Raw genomic sequence first — 18,550 nt, 5'->3', positions numbered from 1 at the left:
GTTGACATGGGCCATATTTAAACTACGTACGGATGGCCTGGTATATGTCCAATCTTGGGCTCAACAGTGGAATCGTAAATTAAGCATTACTAACAGCTGTTTTGCAAGCCCCAAATTCAATTTGGACTTGTACATTTGTTGCCAGTGATGGAAAATGGAGGAGCATATAACGTGAACAATCTGCCTAATCACGAGGGATTGGAGTCGCAATTAATGGTAGTAAGAGTTTTAATTCCTGTAGAAACCACCCCCCTTTTTTCCTAATGAATATATAAAAATATCACTTGAAATTCACTTGCCATGGACCAACATATTTCAGATGCTTACAAAAGAATATAAGAAACAAATGCATCTACCTTTAGGGGTCGTTTTGTATCCTGATGTATAATTTGGTATAATTTTATCCAATGTTTGGTTGTAATCTCAATCATGTATAACTTAATACACCAATTGGCGTATTATTTTATAACACAAACAACATTGAATAACAAACCCACGTATATAAGTAGCAAAAGGACAAAACTACCTTTATATTTTTCCTAGAAATCAATGAAGATCAAGCATCTATGGGTATAATTGTAGACTCATTACCAGTGGCGGAACTAGGATTTTTACTGAGGGGTGTCAAAATATAAGAAAGTAAATATACAACAAAATTAAGGGGGTTCAACACATATTATATATACATAAAAAAAGATCTTTTTACGTATTTATACAGTGTAATTTTTGGTGAAGGGGTGTCGGTTGACACCCCTTGGATGCATGTGGCTCCGCCACTGCTCATTACTTTTTAGTTTAATAAATAAATAAATTATTTAATGATATCTTGCGTATCCAATTTTAGTACAATGAAGCTAACACCCGACAAGAAATAACTATGTATTACTAATCGCTACATAACTAATCCCTGCGTTATAATCCCTGTACAACTTGTCTTCAAACCAAACGCCACTTTAGTGACAAGTTCTTTCCGTCCATGCTTTAATTGGATTTAGGATATGTAAACAAGCTTGGGCTGGGAGGACACAAGACCATAAGCCCAGTCTATCAGCACTTCGGAAACTATTTTCCTGAAGTTACTCTGGCTAAGTTCTTAGACCAGGTCTTTATTGGACCCTTGCTGCAGAGCCCTGAGCCAACTTGTTAACTTTTGTCATTTAGACCTGAATTATGGAAAAAAAGGTCCTCAAGCTTACTCAGAGAAAATCTTCATACAGACAAGAATGTCTCAAGGTTGAATGCACTTTCGCGTACTAACGTAAACGAATGACTAATACTGCATTTTTCCCCCATCAATAGTACATAAAGTTCTACTTCAATTGATAGACCAATGGAGCCTTAGGTTGCCGAATACATTAGCTTCCAAGAGGATGATTTTGTGGAAGGGCAAAGTAACTCTGTATCTATTTGAAGGATCGCCATTTCTATTTCACATAAAGAAAGTTGGAAGATCTTGAAGAAAGGGGGGTTGACCTATGAATCGACGACGTCTGCAATACTATGGTATCAGTTGTTAATCGTTTTACAGGTTTTAGGAAGTAGAAAATAATGAGGTTAAGTGTACTAGAAAAATGAACTTGGAATTGCTTTACTACTTTGTTTTGATAGGGGCTTGGGAGGTTGAAGGCATCTCTTCAAATAATTTGTCCATCGTTTATAATGTTGGAGATAGCTGGAAAACCTCTAAAAATAAGACGCTTGAGAAGAGATTTTCTGTCACGATATGAAAGCAGAGAATATAACAAAAAGAAACTCAAAGCTATACACAAGTACAATTTAACAATAGATGTAACTTACAAAACAGAATAGACTCCCACAGGGATGAAACAAACGAAAGCCATTAATATTTAATACTCCTTACATAAGGCAGTTAATAAACTGAAACGTCCAATTCCATTGTCTTATGACTATTTCTCCACTTTTACGCAGCTTGTGAAAACACTTGTCAGAACTTCTTTCGACTCGAAAGATGCCTTCAGCAACTCCAGCGCCTGCAAAATGATAGTAGGAGTTCAATAAGTAAGCATACATGTCCAAAGATAAAAGGAAATACAAAAAGACACAAGTAAGATTTATTTGGTTTATTAACATATGAATAGTGCAAAATAAACTCTAATCCTATTATGTCGCCTAAAACACAACTAACTGGTCACAGAAAGTGAAATTAGAAACCGGCAAAGCATGCTACAACATGTTAAACACAGTGATAGTATAAGAGTTATTTAAAATTAAGTATAATTGATTACCTCATTCATTCCAAAACTTACTACTTCCTCCTCTAGTACACCTACATCCCTGACATTAAACTTGTTGAGAAGGGAAATGCAAGAAATGGAAGACATGGGCGTAACCACCAAGTCATCCGTCACCATGTATGTCACCAAATCCTTCACAAAACCCCCTGTTGCTGCCACAGCTCCATTTGCTACCGGCGGAGCAACATATGTAAACTTTCTTGACATGCTATGTCGACAGCTTGTGCAGAGAGCACTAGGGTCATCAGAAACAGTTGAGTGGGAAGTAGTGTAGGAACAGCCATAAAAAGTCTTCTCACGTGTTAGATCGTCATAATTAAGCAATAGAAAAGGAGCTGAAGAGATCCCAACAGAGGACTTGGGTTTTAAAAGGATATCCTTGCATTGGTTCGATTGGATATATACGTCCTTCAGATTTTCTACGCTTTCATAGAGGTTAGGCAAGGATCCACTCATTCCTTTTTCCTTGAGAAGACTCATAACAGTTCCCGCAGGCAATGAGAGAATCTGAAAGAGGAAATCTACACAGTCCTTATCAGCCTCAGCAAATAGGACTTTACCAGCATTGGTGTCAATCAAAAGCTTCATGCTCAATTTGCTATAAGAAGTAGTCGTCATTTTGGTTGGCTGATAACTGCTGCAAGTTTTGTTCTTGGAGAGGTAGTTTTCTCAGGCAAATCTCCTTGTGTGCTGGACGTTGAGGACCTACACTTTATCAAAACAGAAACACAATGAACAAATAACAACAACAACATACCCAGTATAGAAACACAATGAACAAAGAGACCTAAATCAGGAGGACAAGTTAGGCTATGTAATGAGACTTCCTTGAGTTTTTTCAAGTCCCTTTCATATCCTACTATATTAAGATTGCAGCATGTGTATAATTACAATTGCAACAACTATATGGTCCATAGTTGGAATTCAAATTCTGGTTACAAGAGGCAAGAGCTATGATAGGCACTATACTCTCCTAGGCGGGCGATTTAGGATTTCTTTCAAATTAAACTCTGGATAGGTGTGGTCCAATACACTTAAATATTTGCAATTGCTTCACCGTCATATAATTTTTCACACTGCAGTGAATCTGTCACCAATGTTCCCAATACACTAATCAAGATTCTCTTCATTAATATAAAAAAAAATGGAGAAATGGAAGTTCTCATGCCCACACGCACCAAAGAGAAAGTAAACCGTTTTCTTCGAGTCTTATGATTAAAGTATGAAAACAAAATTACATTCTTAACTCCTATTTCTATACATATATATACTCTTATCAAAATTACATTCTACATCCTTAACCTTCGTAGAAGTATGTTCTATCTAGTGACAGAGCCAGAACTTTTAGTAATGGGATCTAAAATATAAAGAAGTAAACATATGAAGAAGCCAAGGGATTCAACATTTACTATGTGGCCATAAAAACCAAATATTTTCCACTCTATTTGGCATATTTTAAGTTGGAGTTTGAAGATGAGTTGTACAATGTAGATACAATGTTCCAGATAGAGAGGCCATTGTGTTAGAAAATACAAAGAACAAACATCCACAAGTAATAATACTGGTAGAGAGGCCCCAAGAATTTTTATTTTTTTTTAAGGCAAAAGCAATCACCAACTTACTGGTTTAAATCCTATTAAACAAACGCCAAATTTCGTGCACCTCGACTAATTTCATGAGATATTTGTCACCTCTCACCACTGCAAGTATAAGTAACTATGTCCGCCAAGACTAAAAGATATAACTATCTTCAGAAGTCCAATACAGGCCAAGTTAACTTTTATTATATAACACCCAAAATTAATAATCTGAATAAGCGTGCTCGTAGAAGCTTATAAAAGCATTTTATGCCAATTCTACTGCAGAAAACTTACCTGCAAATATAAGGTGAAATGTTGGAGATAGATCATGAACAGGCGACCCTACGTTCACGGATGAAGACAAAGGAAAGAGTAAAGGGACAATACAATTCATTTATGTGGAAAAAAGTTCAAGACTTTCTACAACTGCACAAAGGAATACATGTATTTTCTGCAATAAAAATGAATATACAGCAAAAATAAAATAATGAGTGGGTCTATGGGCCAGCCCACTATATTGGGTCATCAACATTTGACTTGGGCAGGTTAGATTGGGCCTCATGACTGCTAAAACCCAACATTGTTCAGACTGATTTACACAAAAAGTCTATTCCTTATACAATCATTTAGATTTTGTTCCTCTTTTTTAAGATTATTCAAATATGACCCTTGAAAATTACCTTCCGAAAACATTAGACTCGAGTCTAATATTTGCTCCTTTGTTTCTTAATCTTACAAATAAAACATTAGGCTATCGTCTAATGTTTGAATAACTATATTTTTTACTATGCTCATTATTTTATTATTATACGTACCATAACATATTTTTTACTTTGCTCGATTATTTTATTATTACATGTATCATAATATATGCTTGAAAACTGTTTTCACTTTTTTCATTTTATAAATAAGATTTAATTATTCTATAGTTAAGTCCATAATATAGATTAAAAAGAGAAAAAAAAAACATAATATTAAAAAAAAAATGTCAAGATTGATAATTTAAAAGGTAAAATACATTTCTGGCCGGTGGAGTGATTTTCTGAGTGCTATAGAATATAAATATAATTAAGTGACTTTTGTAACACAAACGAAAAAATGTCAAAAGAAATATTTGACGTCACTGTTTACTTTTCCTTTTTAGCCTTAGTTTTTTTTTCCTTTTTTGTCTTTTTTAATTTTGTCTTCTTTTCTTATTTTGTCTTTTTCTAGTTTTGTTTTTTTAATTTGTTTTTGTTTTATTTTAATATAAAAATTTAGAAAAACAATAAAATAAAAAATTAAATAATTAGACCACAAGAATAAGTAATTAATATAAATGCTAAAGTTACTAATTTATTTATTAAAATTAAAATTAATAAAAAATATATTCTTATGAATTTCTTTCTTTTGAGCACTGTGATTAGGCTTCTCAAGAAGAAAGGAATCAAAGGATGCTTGCCTAACCTATACGACAACGTAGAAAAACAATAAAATAAAAAATTAAATAATTAGACCACAAGAATAAGTAATTAATATAAATGCTAAAGTTACTAATTTATTTATTAAAATTAATATTCTTATGATTTTTTTTCTTTTGAGCGCTGTGATTAGGCTTCTCAAGAAGAAAGAAATCAAAGGATGCTTGCCTAACCTATACGACAACGTAGAAAATCTGAATAACACCTATATTCAATCAAAGGATATCCTTTTAAAACCCAAGTCTTACTTGGAATAACTTCAGACATTCCTTTTCCATTACTTGATGATGTTCCGATACCAATGACTTTTCGCACTAAATTATGTACTTCCATAACCCATATGCGCCCCCATACCAAGTAATTGTTGATATTACCCATAAGACACAAACATATTACTCGAGTGCCTCCACCCTCTTCATGACCGAATCAAACAATTTGTTTGAAGTCACTTTTTACTTTTCCTTTTTAGCCTTCGTTTTCTTTTCCTTTTTTGTCTTTTTTAGTTTTGTCTTCTTTTCTTGTTTTGTCTTTTTCTAGTTTTGTTTTTTTAATTTGTTTTTGTTTTCTTTTAATATATAAATTTAGAAAAAATAATAAAATAAAAATTAAATAATTAGACAACAACAAGAAGTAATTAAGATAAATGCTAAAGTTACTAATTTATTTATTAAAATTTAAATTAATAGAAACTATATTCTTATGAATTTTTTTCTTTTGAAAATAAATAAAACTTGTATTTAACTTTGACTTTATTGTTTGTAAATTTTTTTTGTAAAAATTAACTTGATAAAATTGATATAAAAATTAAGCTTAAACTCAATTTGATATATTTTTTATAACTTTTTTTTTTCTCTTGAAGGAATAAATTTGTCCTTTATGGTACTCTATCAGTATATAATATATGAGTATAAAGGATTACTGGTTTTCTTTTTTAAGGATTGAATCAGTTCATTATGAAACGTCATCAGTATATGATATATGTCATGTGGGTATCATAAAACACTGATGAATTTTTTTAAGGACCTATGATACCCTATATTAGTAGATGACTGAGTTCTTTTTTTAAGAAATATATTAGTCTCTATGATACTAGCTCTTTTTAGGCCAAAATGTATATATTTATTCATCGTTTGCCTCACATTTTAGTATTTTTAATTTTCTTTGAGTACTATTATACAACTTTATGCTTAATATTATATTTTGTTGTGTGGGAATAAAGCGGTGTGAAGATAAAAAAATTCGAAACGAAATTGAATAAAAAGTGAGAAAAGAAAAGAATAGAGAAATGAGGGGAGACAACATGGAGACATAATGATGGAGGATTTAAAATATAAAAATAAGGAAGAAGAAGACAACAAATAAAAAAGAAGAAACAATTCAAATTGAGAATGAAAAAGATACGTACCTCACGGAACGTGTCAAATGTTGACGCTGTGGACAGTGCACAGTGAAAAGGGTCCAAATAATTTTCGGATTCTAAGTAGGCGTTTGGTCATGGAAATCAAATATTTTTCACTTTATTTGGAATTTTAAAGTTAGAGTTAAAATTGGAGTTGAAGATAGAATTGTGTTTGGTTATAGTTTTTGCAAAGAGTATTTGGTTGTTTGAATGTATTGAAAGTGAAAAGGGTGAAAATAAGGTGTTTTCTAGATTCTAAATACAACTTCAAGTTGTATTTGAAATTTTCATGGTCAAACACTGATTTCCAAATAAAGTGAAAAAATATTCCGAAAAATAGTGAAAAAATCTCATGGCCAAACAGGTCTAAATATTTTCCAATTCTTTTTTGAACTCAATTATTTCGTCTGGGCTTTTTATTACACCTATAAATAGTCCATAAGACAGGATTTTACATAACTTTGGATAACTTGAAATTCGGAATTCACAACTTTTGACCTAGAGAGAGCTTGGAGCCGTCATGGAGGCCGTAGTTACAGGGTTTTACCTTCTCTTCTCTGTAGTACTCGTTTTTACATTTTTATTCGAATGATTTGTTGTTTTTCCTCCATGTCTATGTGGAGCTAAACTTTATAGTTCCAGGGTTTCGACGCTATCATGAAAGTTGACGTTTGATTATGTTTTATATCTATTGGTTTTTCATCTTTGGGGTTATTTATTTATTCTTGGTCTTAATTGTTTGATTATCTGGCCAATAGTTGAACACTATCTGTGGCGTGTGAATTGATCTAGGGATAGGAAATTTACATGCGTAATAAGAATAAATACAGCTTGTTCGAATAATCATTTTGCTAATGAGGATAGAAATATACCCTTTAGCCATGCTTAATTGAATACGGAGCTATAAATGTGTTCTTGTTATTTTCTGATGACCATAGGAATATAGGCGTTAGAGTAGCATCTACAGGCTTGTGAGCAACCCGGAAGATACTCATAAAGCAATAATTAACCCGTCAATTAGTAACCTAGGAAATAAAATAGATGTATGATTAGAAGACTCAACCGGATTGTTAGTGGCATAGCCCTAGATTTATCTCTTCTCCGATAAAAATCTGCTCTTTCTTGGTTGAAGTTCATTATTTGCTTTTATAAATATAGCTTTGGATTTTATTTCTTGTTTAGATAATTAACATTATTTTAATTTAATAAATAGTTAATGATAAGTCTCTGTGGGTACGATATTTGAACTTTAATCTTGTATTACTTGTACGACCGCGTACACTTACGTGTGCCTTTGGGAGCAACAAGTTTTTGACGCCGTTTCCGGGAACTTAGAAATTAACTGTTTATCAAGATTAGACTCTTTCTTTTGTTGTGTGGCTATGCCTGTTCACTACTTGAATAAAGATTTGAGTGCAACAGTTTAGTGATGAGTCACGTATAGTTGAAAAGGTACTTAAAAGCCAACTTGAGGAGTTAAAATTAGAGAGTAAATCATTAGTCCATATTTTTCTTGATAATGCCGATGTTGAGACTAAGGGTGTACATGGATCGAGTTGGTTCGGATTTTTTAGACACCAAACTAAACCAATTGCGTCGGGTTTTTAAATTTATACACCAAACCAAACTAATAAAATTTGAGTTTTTCAACCTCGGGTTTTCTCGGGTTATTCGGTTTTCTTGGGTTTTTCAGGTTTTTTTTTTTTGAATAGTCTTGATACAAAACATATAACATTTAGTTCAAATATTTCTTTAGTCCTAGTAAGATACAACTATACAATTAAGGTGTTTCATAAGAAAATAACACAAAATGTGAGAAGAGTGATGACATTGTATTAAAATATTCAACAAAAGATAATAAAATCGGTTTAAAAAAATATTGCTAATTAATAAGCCATAAAAAATGATCATAATCTAAAAATACTAAGTCATGCTAAAATAAGTACGACTAATAATGATTAATTACATGACAAGAAAAAAAAACTTAAGTTATGTATTTTCACTCTCTAAACCAATTATGCAAAACTAAAGAATAGATATCCAACATTATTGTCATTCCTAGTGGTAAATTGAATTTCTTTTGTTAGTATTATTGTTGAGTTGATTTTGGTTTGGACTTTATATGAGTTACTAATATCCATAGGATATAAAACTTATTGAAATTGAAAATTCTAAGTTCAAGCTTGAATAAAATGATAATAGATAAAAAACTACGAAAAAAATTAAGAAATATTTATAAGTTACATTACAAATAAATATTTTTATGTATAAAATATTTTAAAAATTGAATACATGTAATGTCGGGTTGGTTTGGTTCGGTTTGACATTTTTTAGCTAAAACCAAACCAAACCAATTATGGTCGGGTTTTTTTTTCAACACCAAACCAAGTTAAACCAAACCACTAATCGAGTTTTTTTCTTGATTTGACTCGATTTATCGATTTGATACGGTTTATCGGTTTACTTTGTACACCCCTAGTTGAGACAAGTGCACTACAGTCTTGTGAGGAAGTAGATAATAATATTTTTGATGACTCTAGCTTGTGTATATGAGAGGATGTAAATAGTTGTGCGATTCATGAGTTTGCGTGCATTGGACCTCATTTCAATTATTTTTCTACATTGTGTTTGGATAGTGAGATACTAATCAAGCGCAACCACAGGAATTGCCCCTTAAAATTAAAATAATTACCCATATGTGCCCCCATAACAAATAATTGTTGAAGTTACCTATGAGACACAAACATATTACTCGAGTGCCCCCACCCTCTTTTTGACCGAAACAAACAATTTGTTTGACGTCACTGTTTACTTTTCCTTTTTAGCCTTCGTTTTCTTTTCCTTTTTTGTCTTTTTTAATTTTGTCTTCTTTTCTTATTTTGTTTTTCTAATTTTTTTTTTGTTTTCTTTTAATATAAAAATTTAGAAAAAATAAAAAATTAAATAATTATACCACAACAAGAAGTAATTAAGATAAATGCTAATGTTACTAATTTATTTATTAAATTTAAATTAATATAAAATATATTCTTATGAATTTTTTTCTTTTGAAAATAAAATAAAACTTGTATTTAATTTTTAAAAAATTAACTTGATAAAATTGATATAAAAATTAAGCTTAAACTCAATTTGTTATATTTTTTTATAACATTTCTTTTCTCTTGAAAGAATGAATTTGTCCTTTATGATAATCACTATATAATATATATCACGTGAGTATAAATGATTAGTGATTTTCTTTTTGGGAAACCACAGGAATTGCCCCTTAAAATTAAAATAATTACCCATATATACTCTCATACCAAGTAATTGTTGAAGTTACCAATGAGGCACAAATATATTCCCCGAGTGCCCCACCCTCTTTTTGACCGAAACAAATAATTTACTTGACGTCACTGTTTACTTTTCCTTTTTGACGTCACTGTATCTGTTTACTTTTCCTTTTTGACCGAAACAAACAATTTGTTTGCCCCCGCCCTCCTTTTACCAAAAACAAACAATTTGTCCCGCCTCAACGCTCTCCTCTTTTAAAACACTGGTCTCATGTATGATGTTGAAGCAATTGGACTATAAATGCGTAGGTCTGCAACGACTGAGAATCACCTGATCCTAGAACCCCTCTCCCAATTATCAGTCAGCTAATCACAATGACGACTTCTGATACCAAATTGAGCATGAAGCTTTTGATCGATAGCGAGGCTGGCAAAGTACTATTTGCAGAGGCTGAAAAGGATTGTGTTGATTTCCTCTTTCACATTCTCTCGTTGCCTGTGGGTACTGTCATTAGGCTTCTTAAGGAAAAAGGAATGAATGGGTGCTTGCCTAACCTATACGATAGCGTGGAGAATCTGAATGACACCTATATTCAGTCAAACCAAGGCAAAGATATCCTTTTGAAACCCAACTCTTCAGTCGGAATATGTTCAGTTCCTTTTCTGTTGCTTAATGACGTTCCGACGACAGAGAAGATTTTTTATGGCGGTTCCAATGGCAGCTGTTGTTATAATTCTGATAACGGCTGTTATGTTCGTGATGATTACTGCAGTTATGTTTGTGATGACCCTAGTGCAAGATGCCCAAGGTGTCAAAATCTTTTGACAAAAAGGTTGACGTATGTTGCTCGACCGACAGTGGATGGAGCTGCTGGGAAAGCTGCAAGGGGTTTTGTGAAGGAGGTGGTGACATACATGGTGATGGATGACTTGGTCGTTAAGCCTATGTCCACCATCTCTAGCATTACACTTATCAACAAGTTTAATGTCAAGGGTGTTGGTGTCCTGCGCGAGAAAGTGGTAGATTTTGGAATGGAAGAGGTAAACACTTTAATTTGGATTTAATTATTACACTAGCAATGTAAAGTCATGTCCTTACTCTATCGATTGTTATATATGTAACTACTACTAGTACTGTTCTTTTACTGACTTGGTTAGGGTAAAAAAATTAGACTCAATAAATTTTGCCTATGTGTTTTTCTTATTTCCTTTTTTTGGTTAATTATTTACTCCCTCCGTCCAATATATGTGATATAGTTTGACTAGACACGGAGTTTAAGAAAAAAGGAATACTTTTGGTCTAAAATAAGTCACCGATATTTGTTTGGTTGTAAATCTTTTAGGTTAAAAGGGGAAGCTTCATGTTAAATTATTTCTAATTATAGAAATGTATCATTCATTTTGGTACAGACAACAAAAAAAAAGTGTATCACATAAATTGGGAGTACTTAATTAGAGAGTTCTTATGATTTTGCAGGCACTGGAGTTGCTGAAAGCATCTTTCGAGTTGAAAGCAGTTCTGACTAGTGTTTTCATGAGCCGTGTAAAAGGGGAAAAATAGTTATATTAGACATAATGGAATTGGATGTTTCAGTTTAGTAAATTGCCCTTTAATGGCTTTCTTTTGTTTCATTTCCCGCTATCGTTGATTATGCTTTGTAGGTTCTGTTGTCTATGATACATCGCAAAATCTTACTTTGTCTGGTTTGAGAATGTGTTTGTTATGTTGTCTGCTTTCACCCTGTATTATGGAGCATCTTTTCTCAAGCATATTATCTTTAGAGATTCTACATCAATGTCCAACATTATAAATGTTGCACAAATTATTTGAAGAGCGTACTGTTTATCGTATTTTCATTAACGCAGAGGCAACTTCAAAAATAAATGGTTTTCATTATTGCTAAGCTGGCTTGACCAAATGTTCAAGATAGCCTTGAGTCCATTTGTCATAAATAGCTTCTGAGTTATTGAGTAAAACTTTAGTTAGCTTCTTATTCAATTAGTTACAGTGGCCCGTTAATCCCAATTTCGCGCTGAACATCTCGGAAAACCGGTTTATCAGCTGAATTACTAATTGCCCTCCATTAGGGGGTTTTCCAGATAAATGGGACCAAATAAAAAAGAGTCTTAAAAATCAACACACAGTTTCATTTGGTGTTAAATCTTGAAACGTGTTGTTTGTGATATGCTGTTATGTTATTTTGATAAAACCAAATATGAAACAACTAATGTTGCTATGGAAAAGCTTATGCCGCTTTGCACTCTTTAAGAACATGAAACGAAATGTAAAGCAGATGAATAGTAAAGGAGAATTCAGTTGGGAGACAAACCATTGGACTCTAATTCAACAAGATGTAATTACTAGTCAAAGGAATTAATGAGAGCACATGAGCAATGTAGCAGAGGTCTTTCTCTCTATTGTGTCGTACTACTAAAGCTAAAGCATTAATGTCTGAAATGGAGAGGTTGTGTGCTTACCATTAAAAGAGTTTTCAAATTCACTGTCTGCTTGCCGCATGTGATGTGGCCTCACTTGTTTACTGTGCATCGATTAGACCACTTGTTTCCCTTTTTATTTTGCTATGATACTGTCCCCTGCAAGTGTCTTTCGAGTTTCCTCTTTTTTAGTCTTCCCATTATGTATATTAGGTTTTGGTCGCAAAGGATTGCCTATCCACATCTTCAAAATCGAACTTTTGCCTAGTGAGACATAAGTTTTTTAAGGGCATGAGCATAATTTGTGAATATTATGATGTATAACTTACCTCTAGACATAACTTCGATTTTGAAGGACCAAAATTAAATATCAGCCCATTTGAAGGCCAAAAATTAAAGACCAACACAAAATAGGGACAAAAGTGCAAATGATCCAATATATTAGGGTGTCGGCCCAATCTGTCCGGTTAAAAACGGTTTAGGTTACTGATTTACTTAAGACCAGATCAAATGTGGATCAATCCGTTTAACATGTAAAAAAGATGGGCAATTTGCACGTTGTCTTTATTCGAAAGTGGTCTTTAATTTCTGTCCCTCAAATTGCTGGTCTTTAATTTTTGTCCTTCGTCTAAAAATTCATGGGTTCCGGATTTGAATCTTCGTTCAGTCAAAAATTTTAAAAATATTCATAAGACTGAGTTTGGATTCGCAAGGCAGAATTTGTCTGCACGCAAAGTTTTGCTACCTTATAACGCAGAGTGTTGCACCTTATAAGGTAGAGTTTGCTACCTTAAGGCAGATTTGCCTTCAGTCATAAGTCAAACTCTACCTTAAGGTAGAGTTTAAATCCAAAACTCTGTCTTACGAATCCAAAACACTGCCTTGTGATTTTATTTTTATTTTTAATTTTTGACTGAGCAGGGGTTCGAACCTGAAATCCATGAATTTTTGGGCGAAGGGAAAAAATAAAAAACCAACAATTTGAGGGGCAAAAATTAAAAACTAGTGCCTTTGAAGGACAATGCGAGCAAAAAAATAAAAAAAAATGGGATAATTGGCGATAAAAATACCGGCGATTATATAACCCTTCTAATATTACAAAGTACGAACTAATTTCAACTTTACCTTCAAATGTTTCGTTTTCGACTTCAAAAAACTAGGGTCCAAAATCAGCCTACAAAAAATCTAGAACGTATCTCTGACTAAGAATGAAGAAATGTCTAATTCATTTACTGTCCATTCCTTTTAGGTACATAATTTATTGCCCAATTGGCCAAATGTATTCTCCTTTTTGCTCATCCAACCCCTCATCTCTTTTGCATTTATTTACGGCTCTGACTTCATTCTTCAACTACCATCAACTTAATGATTCACCGGCAGTTACATTTTTATTTATATCCCTTGCTACTCACCCAACCCCTAATACTTATGCATATACATATTTAATGCCCCTAACCGGCCAATAGGGAAACTGCAAATGCTAGATTTATTACTACTAAATAATTGTTGCCTTTTGGCTTCTATTTATATTCCAAACCTTCCAGTATATATCAAGCACCACATTTACTTCTATACTCACAAATTGGCCTTTCAATACACTCCTCTGCTTCTCTCTTTTAGCTGTGAATAGGCTTATTTGCTCCCAATTTTCACCAAGAAAATCAGCTATGGCCAAACTTGTCTCAATTTTCCTTTTGGCCCTCCTTGCCTTCTCCATGATTGCTACCACTGTTATGGCTACAAATGGAAAACACCACCATCACCATGCTGTAAGTTAATTCTTTTTACTGAATTTTCCCACTTTCTGTAACCATTTGAAGTCTAATATATCTTTGTTGTGAAAATTTACTTGTGATTTCAGAAAAAGTATGGACCAGGGAGCTTGAAGCCCTCACGTAAGTATTTCCCCTTTTATTTCACTTTGAAATAAACAACGACACGATTTGAAATACGAGAATCAAAACATCTAAAGATTTTTGTCCAGACCGCGTATATGTACTATGAAATGTACTAAATATCTGTAAATATTTGACTTTGAACTCGAAGTAACCATAATAACTTATTAACTTTAAATTTTGGATCTGCCTCTAATGTTTATGAGAGCTTTAAGTCTTGATTATTCTTTTGTATTTACCAGAATGTCTGCCACAATGTACGAGGAGGTGTAGCAAGACACAGTACCACAAGCCATGCATGTTCTTCTGTCAAAAATGTTGCAACAAATGTTTGTGTGTTCCACCTGGTACCTATGGAAACAAGGCTGTTTGCCCCTGTTACAACAACTGGAAGACCAAGGAAGGAGGACCAAAGTGCCCTTGAATTTCTTCTACTTATTTTACTTTCTAGTTTCTCTCTGTTTTCTTCATATGTCTTCTACTTTAATTTGTCTACCTAATGTTGTTGGTTTGCCTGCTCTTTATCCCCTTGTACTTTTGTCTAACCCAAGTATGTAATCTGACCAACAATTTCCAGTTTATAAACTTAAAAGAAAAAAAATTATCCGTATTAATTGTTTAGAAAGTTTTAATGCTCATTTGCGCTTCAGTGTGCTCCAATAAGAGAGATGTCTAGCTAATTATTTTGGTAGCGTATTTCTTTCTGTACAACAATAAAATTAGAGTACACCCATTTTTCAGTTCCTGTAATTGGAGTTACTTTTATAGAGTTTCAAATTCCAGAATATTGTCATGAGTTTCAACTTAGTAACTTCATCACAATAACTATTTTTTAAAGACAGGATCAAAAAGTGACAAATGAACATTACTTCGACATATCTAGCTTAAAATGAAAAGTGACCCGGGTTATAAATAACAAAATATTTATTGAGCATGGAAAAGCAATGAACAGTATAGGAGGTCTAATTAAATAGCAATGAACAGTATAGGAGATCTAATTAAAAAAGTAAAACTTACATAAATAACTATCTTTTAACAGCTTCTAACATGTTATAGCTACAAGTTGAAGATTTACAATTCATAGTTGTTTTTTGCTGTATTTCAGTTGTATCTCGCGTTTTTTAAATACATCGAAATACAGCGCGGTTGTTGAATAAAAAAAGGCTATATTTATGACAATAAAAATCTTTTTCAAATTATATGGTAATTTTTATTAATGGTTCCATCATTCATGCAAACCTCATGAGGTTCTTACAGCTAACGTCTCTCTATCACAATTACTTCATTCAAAAGTTTTTTGCTGGTTTTTGTTGTATTCACTTGTATTTCGTGTTTTTGAAAGACACGAAAATATAAAATTTGGCAGAGTAAAAATAGGTTGTATTTATGGAACATATTCTCTTCTTTCATTTTAAATGGTAAGTTAAATTAAATCAACCATCTATCACGCATAACAGCTGAAGTTCCATAACAACACACGTTTCTCTCTCCAAATTACTCCATTCCAGAATTTTAGAAATACTTCTAAATATAGAAAAATACACACTGGAATACAATCAAATATGGTTGATTGTTTAAGAAATATAAAATTGTAGTGTGCGTATATACAATGGAATACAATAAAATGTATCAGAAACTATTTCGTAAATTAGAAATACATTGAAATATAGCGAAATATACTGAAACGGTGCATTAAAATATACTGAAACAGTACATTGAAATACACTAAAAAAAATGATGAATATACAATCTCCACAACCACAAATCCTACCGAACCACCACAACTCTACCTTGATACAAAAATACAACCTCCACAACCACAAACTCTACCGAACCACCACAACTCTACCTTGATACTTCTAAAAGCTACTAGTTTTTATGTGCATTGCAGTGTCCTTTTTCTAACATGCTGCTTGGATAATTACTTATCACTAGCTTCACATCACATGCCAATAAAGAGGTTACAATCAGATAGAGGAACAAAGAAAAAATTCAATCAAGAAAGGGGAATTAAAAAAAGAAGTAAGTATTTGGGGAATTTGACGTTTGAAGTTCCTTAAGGAGAACGCTAAGGCCACAAAGAATCCTCTTAAGAAACTGTCTATGTCAAGTTAATGTTGTGGAATTGAAAACTTCAGAACAATTGGCTCATTCACTTAATTTTAATGAGACCTTTTGCAGTTAGAAGTGACCATGGCTGCATCCAAGCAGAGTAGCAAATCAAAGAATCCCATAGAAGAAGAAATACACAGGCAAATTGATAAAGACAAGAACCTTGAAAGGCAACAATAGTGGCCAGTTTCTCAAGAAACCTCCATGTCTAACAGGCCTTTCAAGATGATAAAAAGTCCTGAAAGCCAACAACACTCTTTCAATCTTCTGTTTCATATAGTACTCCCACATACTCTATTTTTCCATCCTCTGTTTCGTATAGTACTCCTACATACTCTGTTTTTCCATTTTCTCCTCCATCTTTATCGTCGTCTTCATCTAGCGTTGTGTTTCCTTTAGCCTTCGATGGAACTCAGCAATCCAAGGAAAGTTTACATCAAATGAGATCAAATAACACGCCTCTGTTTCACCCCATGCCTCAAGAACATCAGCAAATGATCTCACGCATAACAGTTGGTGGTGGTGATGGTGGTGTTGACGGCGGCATGGGTGGTGTAGATAGAGAAGGGATGGAAGGGTACGCGAGGGGAGGGGAAGGAGAATAGAGGCTGGAGATAGAGAAAGGGAGGGAGAGAGGCGGAAGTGAGGGGAAGGGGAAAGAGGAGAGAGAATTTTTTTTAGGGTTTGGAGAAGATGTGAATCTTAAATGTGTAGTGAGGGAGAATAAAGAGGTACATGTATTTCAAAAGTTATTGGACCAGTTATGAAATGTAATTTTGGAAAAATAAAACTACAAAAATTAAATAAAAAATAAGGTAGTTATTATTTATAAATAAGTTTTAGAGATGGCTATGACAGATAAAAAATCCATTAATATAATCTCTCTCATTTTGTTCCCTAATCCAACTTAAGTAGTAATTAATTTGGGTTTTAGTCCCGTCGAGTCTCAACTTGCTACAAGTTATGGTAAGGTGAGTCACTATCACGCCCAATGGTCCATTTGAACTTCATTCAAAACATTTAATTTGGATAAAATGAAATAAAGAATATCAGATGAGCTAATACAACACGTTGCGTACTTGCATTGGCAGTAGTTACATGAAGCGAGGATTCTTCTGATCCTATTTTCTCTCTTTTACATTTACCACACTTCTTTTTGCCTAGCTTGAGTTGGGTAATTGGGTTCAATTAACATAGTATAATTGCTGGCTCTAACCACCATAAATACTGTAAATAATTCTGTTAAAATTACGACACATCTTTTGCCTAGCTTCTGTTGGGTTCAACTAATACGGTATATTTGCTAGCTCTAACCGACATAGATACTAAGTAGCTATGGTATAATTACCACACGTCTGTGCCTAGCTTGGGTTGGGTTCAACCCAGTAGTAGAGCCACGTACTTTTTTAAGGGTGTCAACGTACATCCCTTACATCAAAAAATTATATTGTGTAGCTAGGTAACAATAATTCTGTTTATGTATGTATATTACATATTGACACCCTCTTGACCTCTTCATGGATTTAGTTCTTTATATCTTGACCCCACTTAATGAAAATTATAACTCTGCCACTAATTCAACCATTCAACTAACATTGTGTACTTGCTAGCTCACACCAGCATACATACTTAGTAATTCTTTCTATAAAGGCTTCGGTTGATAGAAACAATTCACTTAGTGTTGCCTTTGATGAGATTCTACCCCTCTTTTACAATATCTTTACTCCAACTCTTCCAAGACGAGATAATCTTGATAATATATTTATGTCGTTTGTAGCGCATGAGCTACGAAAAATTGCAAGCAGTAAGTAGTTGTGTCATTATACATGCAAGATCTGATGCTTAAGTGATATATTCCATCCGTGAGGTGGTCCAAATGAGTATGACAGAGAGCATGAAAAACTTAATTCATTTCACCGTGGCTCTAGCATTACATAACATATGTAGTTGCTAGTTTACCCAAGTCTTCCATCTTCTGCTTTAATTTTTTTTCTTAAAAAATGCCAAGTAACACAAGTATAATAACTTTGAGCCCGTTTGGATTGGCTTATAAGTCACTTATAAACTGTTTTCAGTTTTTTTGAGTGTTTGACTGATCAGCTTAAAGTCATTTTGTGCTTAAAATAAGCTCAAAAAAATAA

General features: G+C 33.1%; 3 protein-coding genes across 6 annotated transcripts; 2 read left to right on the top strand and 1 right to left on the bottom strand.

Moving 5' to 3' along the window:
• Positions 1 to 1,760: 1,760 nt before the first annotated feature.
• On the bottom strand, positions 1,761 to 4,286 carry LOC132600606 (uncharacterized). 4 transcript variants are annotated; one of them, XM_060313892.1, is made up of 3 exons: positions 4,130 to 4,286; positions 2,247 to 2,960; positions 1,761 to 1,991 (listed from the first exon to the last, which is right to left on the bottom strand). In XM_060313892.1, exons 2-3 carry the CDS (start codon positions 2,871 to 2,873, stop codon positions 1,908 to 1,910), a joined length of 711 nt encoding a protein of 236 aa, XP_060169875.1. In that variant the 5' UTR covers positions 2,874 to 2,960; positions 4,130 to 4,286; the 3' UTR covers positions 1,761 to 1,907. The 4 variants fall into 4 exon arrangements, with proteins under 4 accessions (XP_060169875.1, XP_060169902.1, XP_060169885.1 ...); XM_060313919.1 differs by having other exon boundaries at positions 2,247 to 2,945; positions 4,130 to 4,274; XM_060313902.1 differs by having other exon boundaries at positions 2,247 to 2,965; positions 4,130 to 4,271.
• A 5,905-nt stretch (positions 4,287 to 10,191) lies between these two features.
• LOC132600628 (uncharacterized) lies at positions 10,192 to 11,673 on the top strand. Its single transcript, XM_060313930.1, has 2 exons — positions 10,192 to 11,007; positions 11,444 to 11,673. The coding sequence occupies exons 1-2, from the start codon at positions 10,342 to 10,344 to the stop codon at positions 11,525 to 11,527; spliced, it is 750 nt and encodes a 249-aa protein (XP_060169913.1). The 5' UTR covers positions 10,192 to 10,341; the 3' UTR covers positions 11,528 to 11,673.
• A 2,234-nt stretch (positions 11,674 to 13,907) lies between these two features.
• On the top strand, positions 13,908 to 15,082 carry LOC132624627 (gibberellin-regulated protein 6-like). Its single transcript, XM_060339394.1, has 3 exons — positions 13,908 to 14,171; positions 14,264 to 14,297; positions 14,540 to 15,082. The coding sequence occupies exons 1-3, from the start codon at positions 14,070 to 14,072 to the stop codon at positions 14,719 to 14,721; spliced, it is 318 nt and encodes a 105-aa protein (XP_060195377.1). The 5' UTR covers positions 13,908 to 14,069; the 3' UTR covers positions 14,722 to 15,082.
• Positions 15,083 to 18,550: the final 3,468 nt, after the last annotated feature.

Source organism: Lycium barbarum, chromosome 1 (assembly GCF_019175385.1).
Source record: "Lycium barbarum isolate Lr01 chromosome 1, ASM1917538v2, whole genome shotgun sequence".
In the NCBI taxonomy this organism is placed as follows: domain Eukaryota; kingdom Viridiplantae; phylum Streptophyta; class Magnoliopsida; order Solanales; family Solanaceae; genus Lycium; species Lycium barbarum.
The sequence above is the reverse complement of the archived record's forward strand: the minus strand, read 5'-3'. Positions and strand labels throughout refer to the sequence as shown.

What these genes read in the sequence shown, in the direction of transcription:
- LOC132600606 (XM_060313892.1), bottom strand. Translation starts at nt 2,873, where the DNA reads ATGACGACTACTTCTTATAGCAAATTGAGCATGAAGCTTTTGATTGAC. An exon ending in TAAGTTTTGGAATGAATGAG is followed by an intron (nt 1,992 to 2,246) that starts GTAATCAATTAT and finishes ATCATTTTGCAG; the next exon opens with GCGCTGGAGTTGCTGAAGGC.
- LOC132600628 (XM_060313930.1), top strand. Translation starts at nt 10,342, where the DNA reads ATGACGACTTCTGATACCAAATTGAGCATGAAGCTTTTGATCGATAGC. An exon ending in TAGATTTTGGAATGGAAGAG is followed by an intron (nt 11,008 to 11,443) that starts GTAAACACTTTA and finishes ATGATTTTGCAG; the next exon opens with GCACTGGAGTTGCTGAAAGC.
- LOC132624627 (XM_060339394.1), top strand. Translation starts at nt 14,070, where the DNA reads ATGGCCAAACTTGTCTCAATTTTCCTTTTGGCCCTCCTTGCCTTCTCC. An exon ending in AACACCACCATCACCATGCT is followed by an intron (nt 14,172 to 14,263) that starts GTAAGTTAATTC and finishes TTGTGATTTCAG; the next exon opens with AAAAAGTATGGACCAGGGAG. An exon ending in AGGGAGCTTGAAGCCCTCAC is followed by an intron (nt 14,298 to 14,539) that starts GTAAGTATTTCC and finishes TGTATTTACCAG; the next exon opens with AATGTCTGCCACAATGTACG.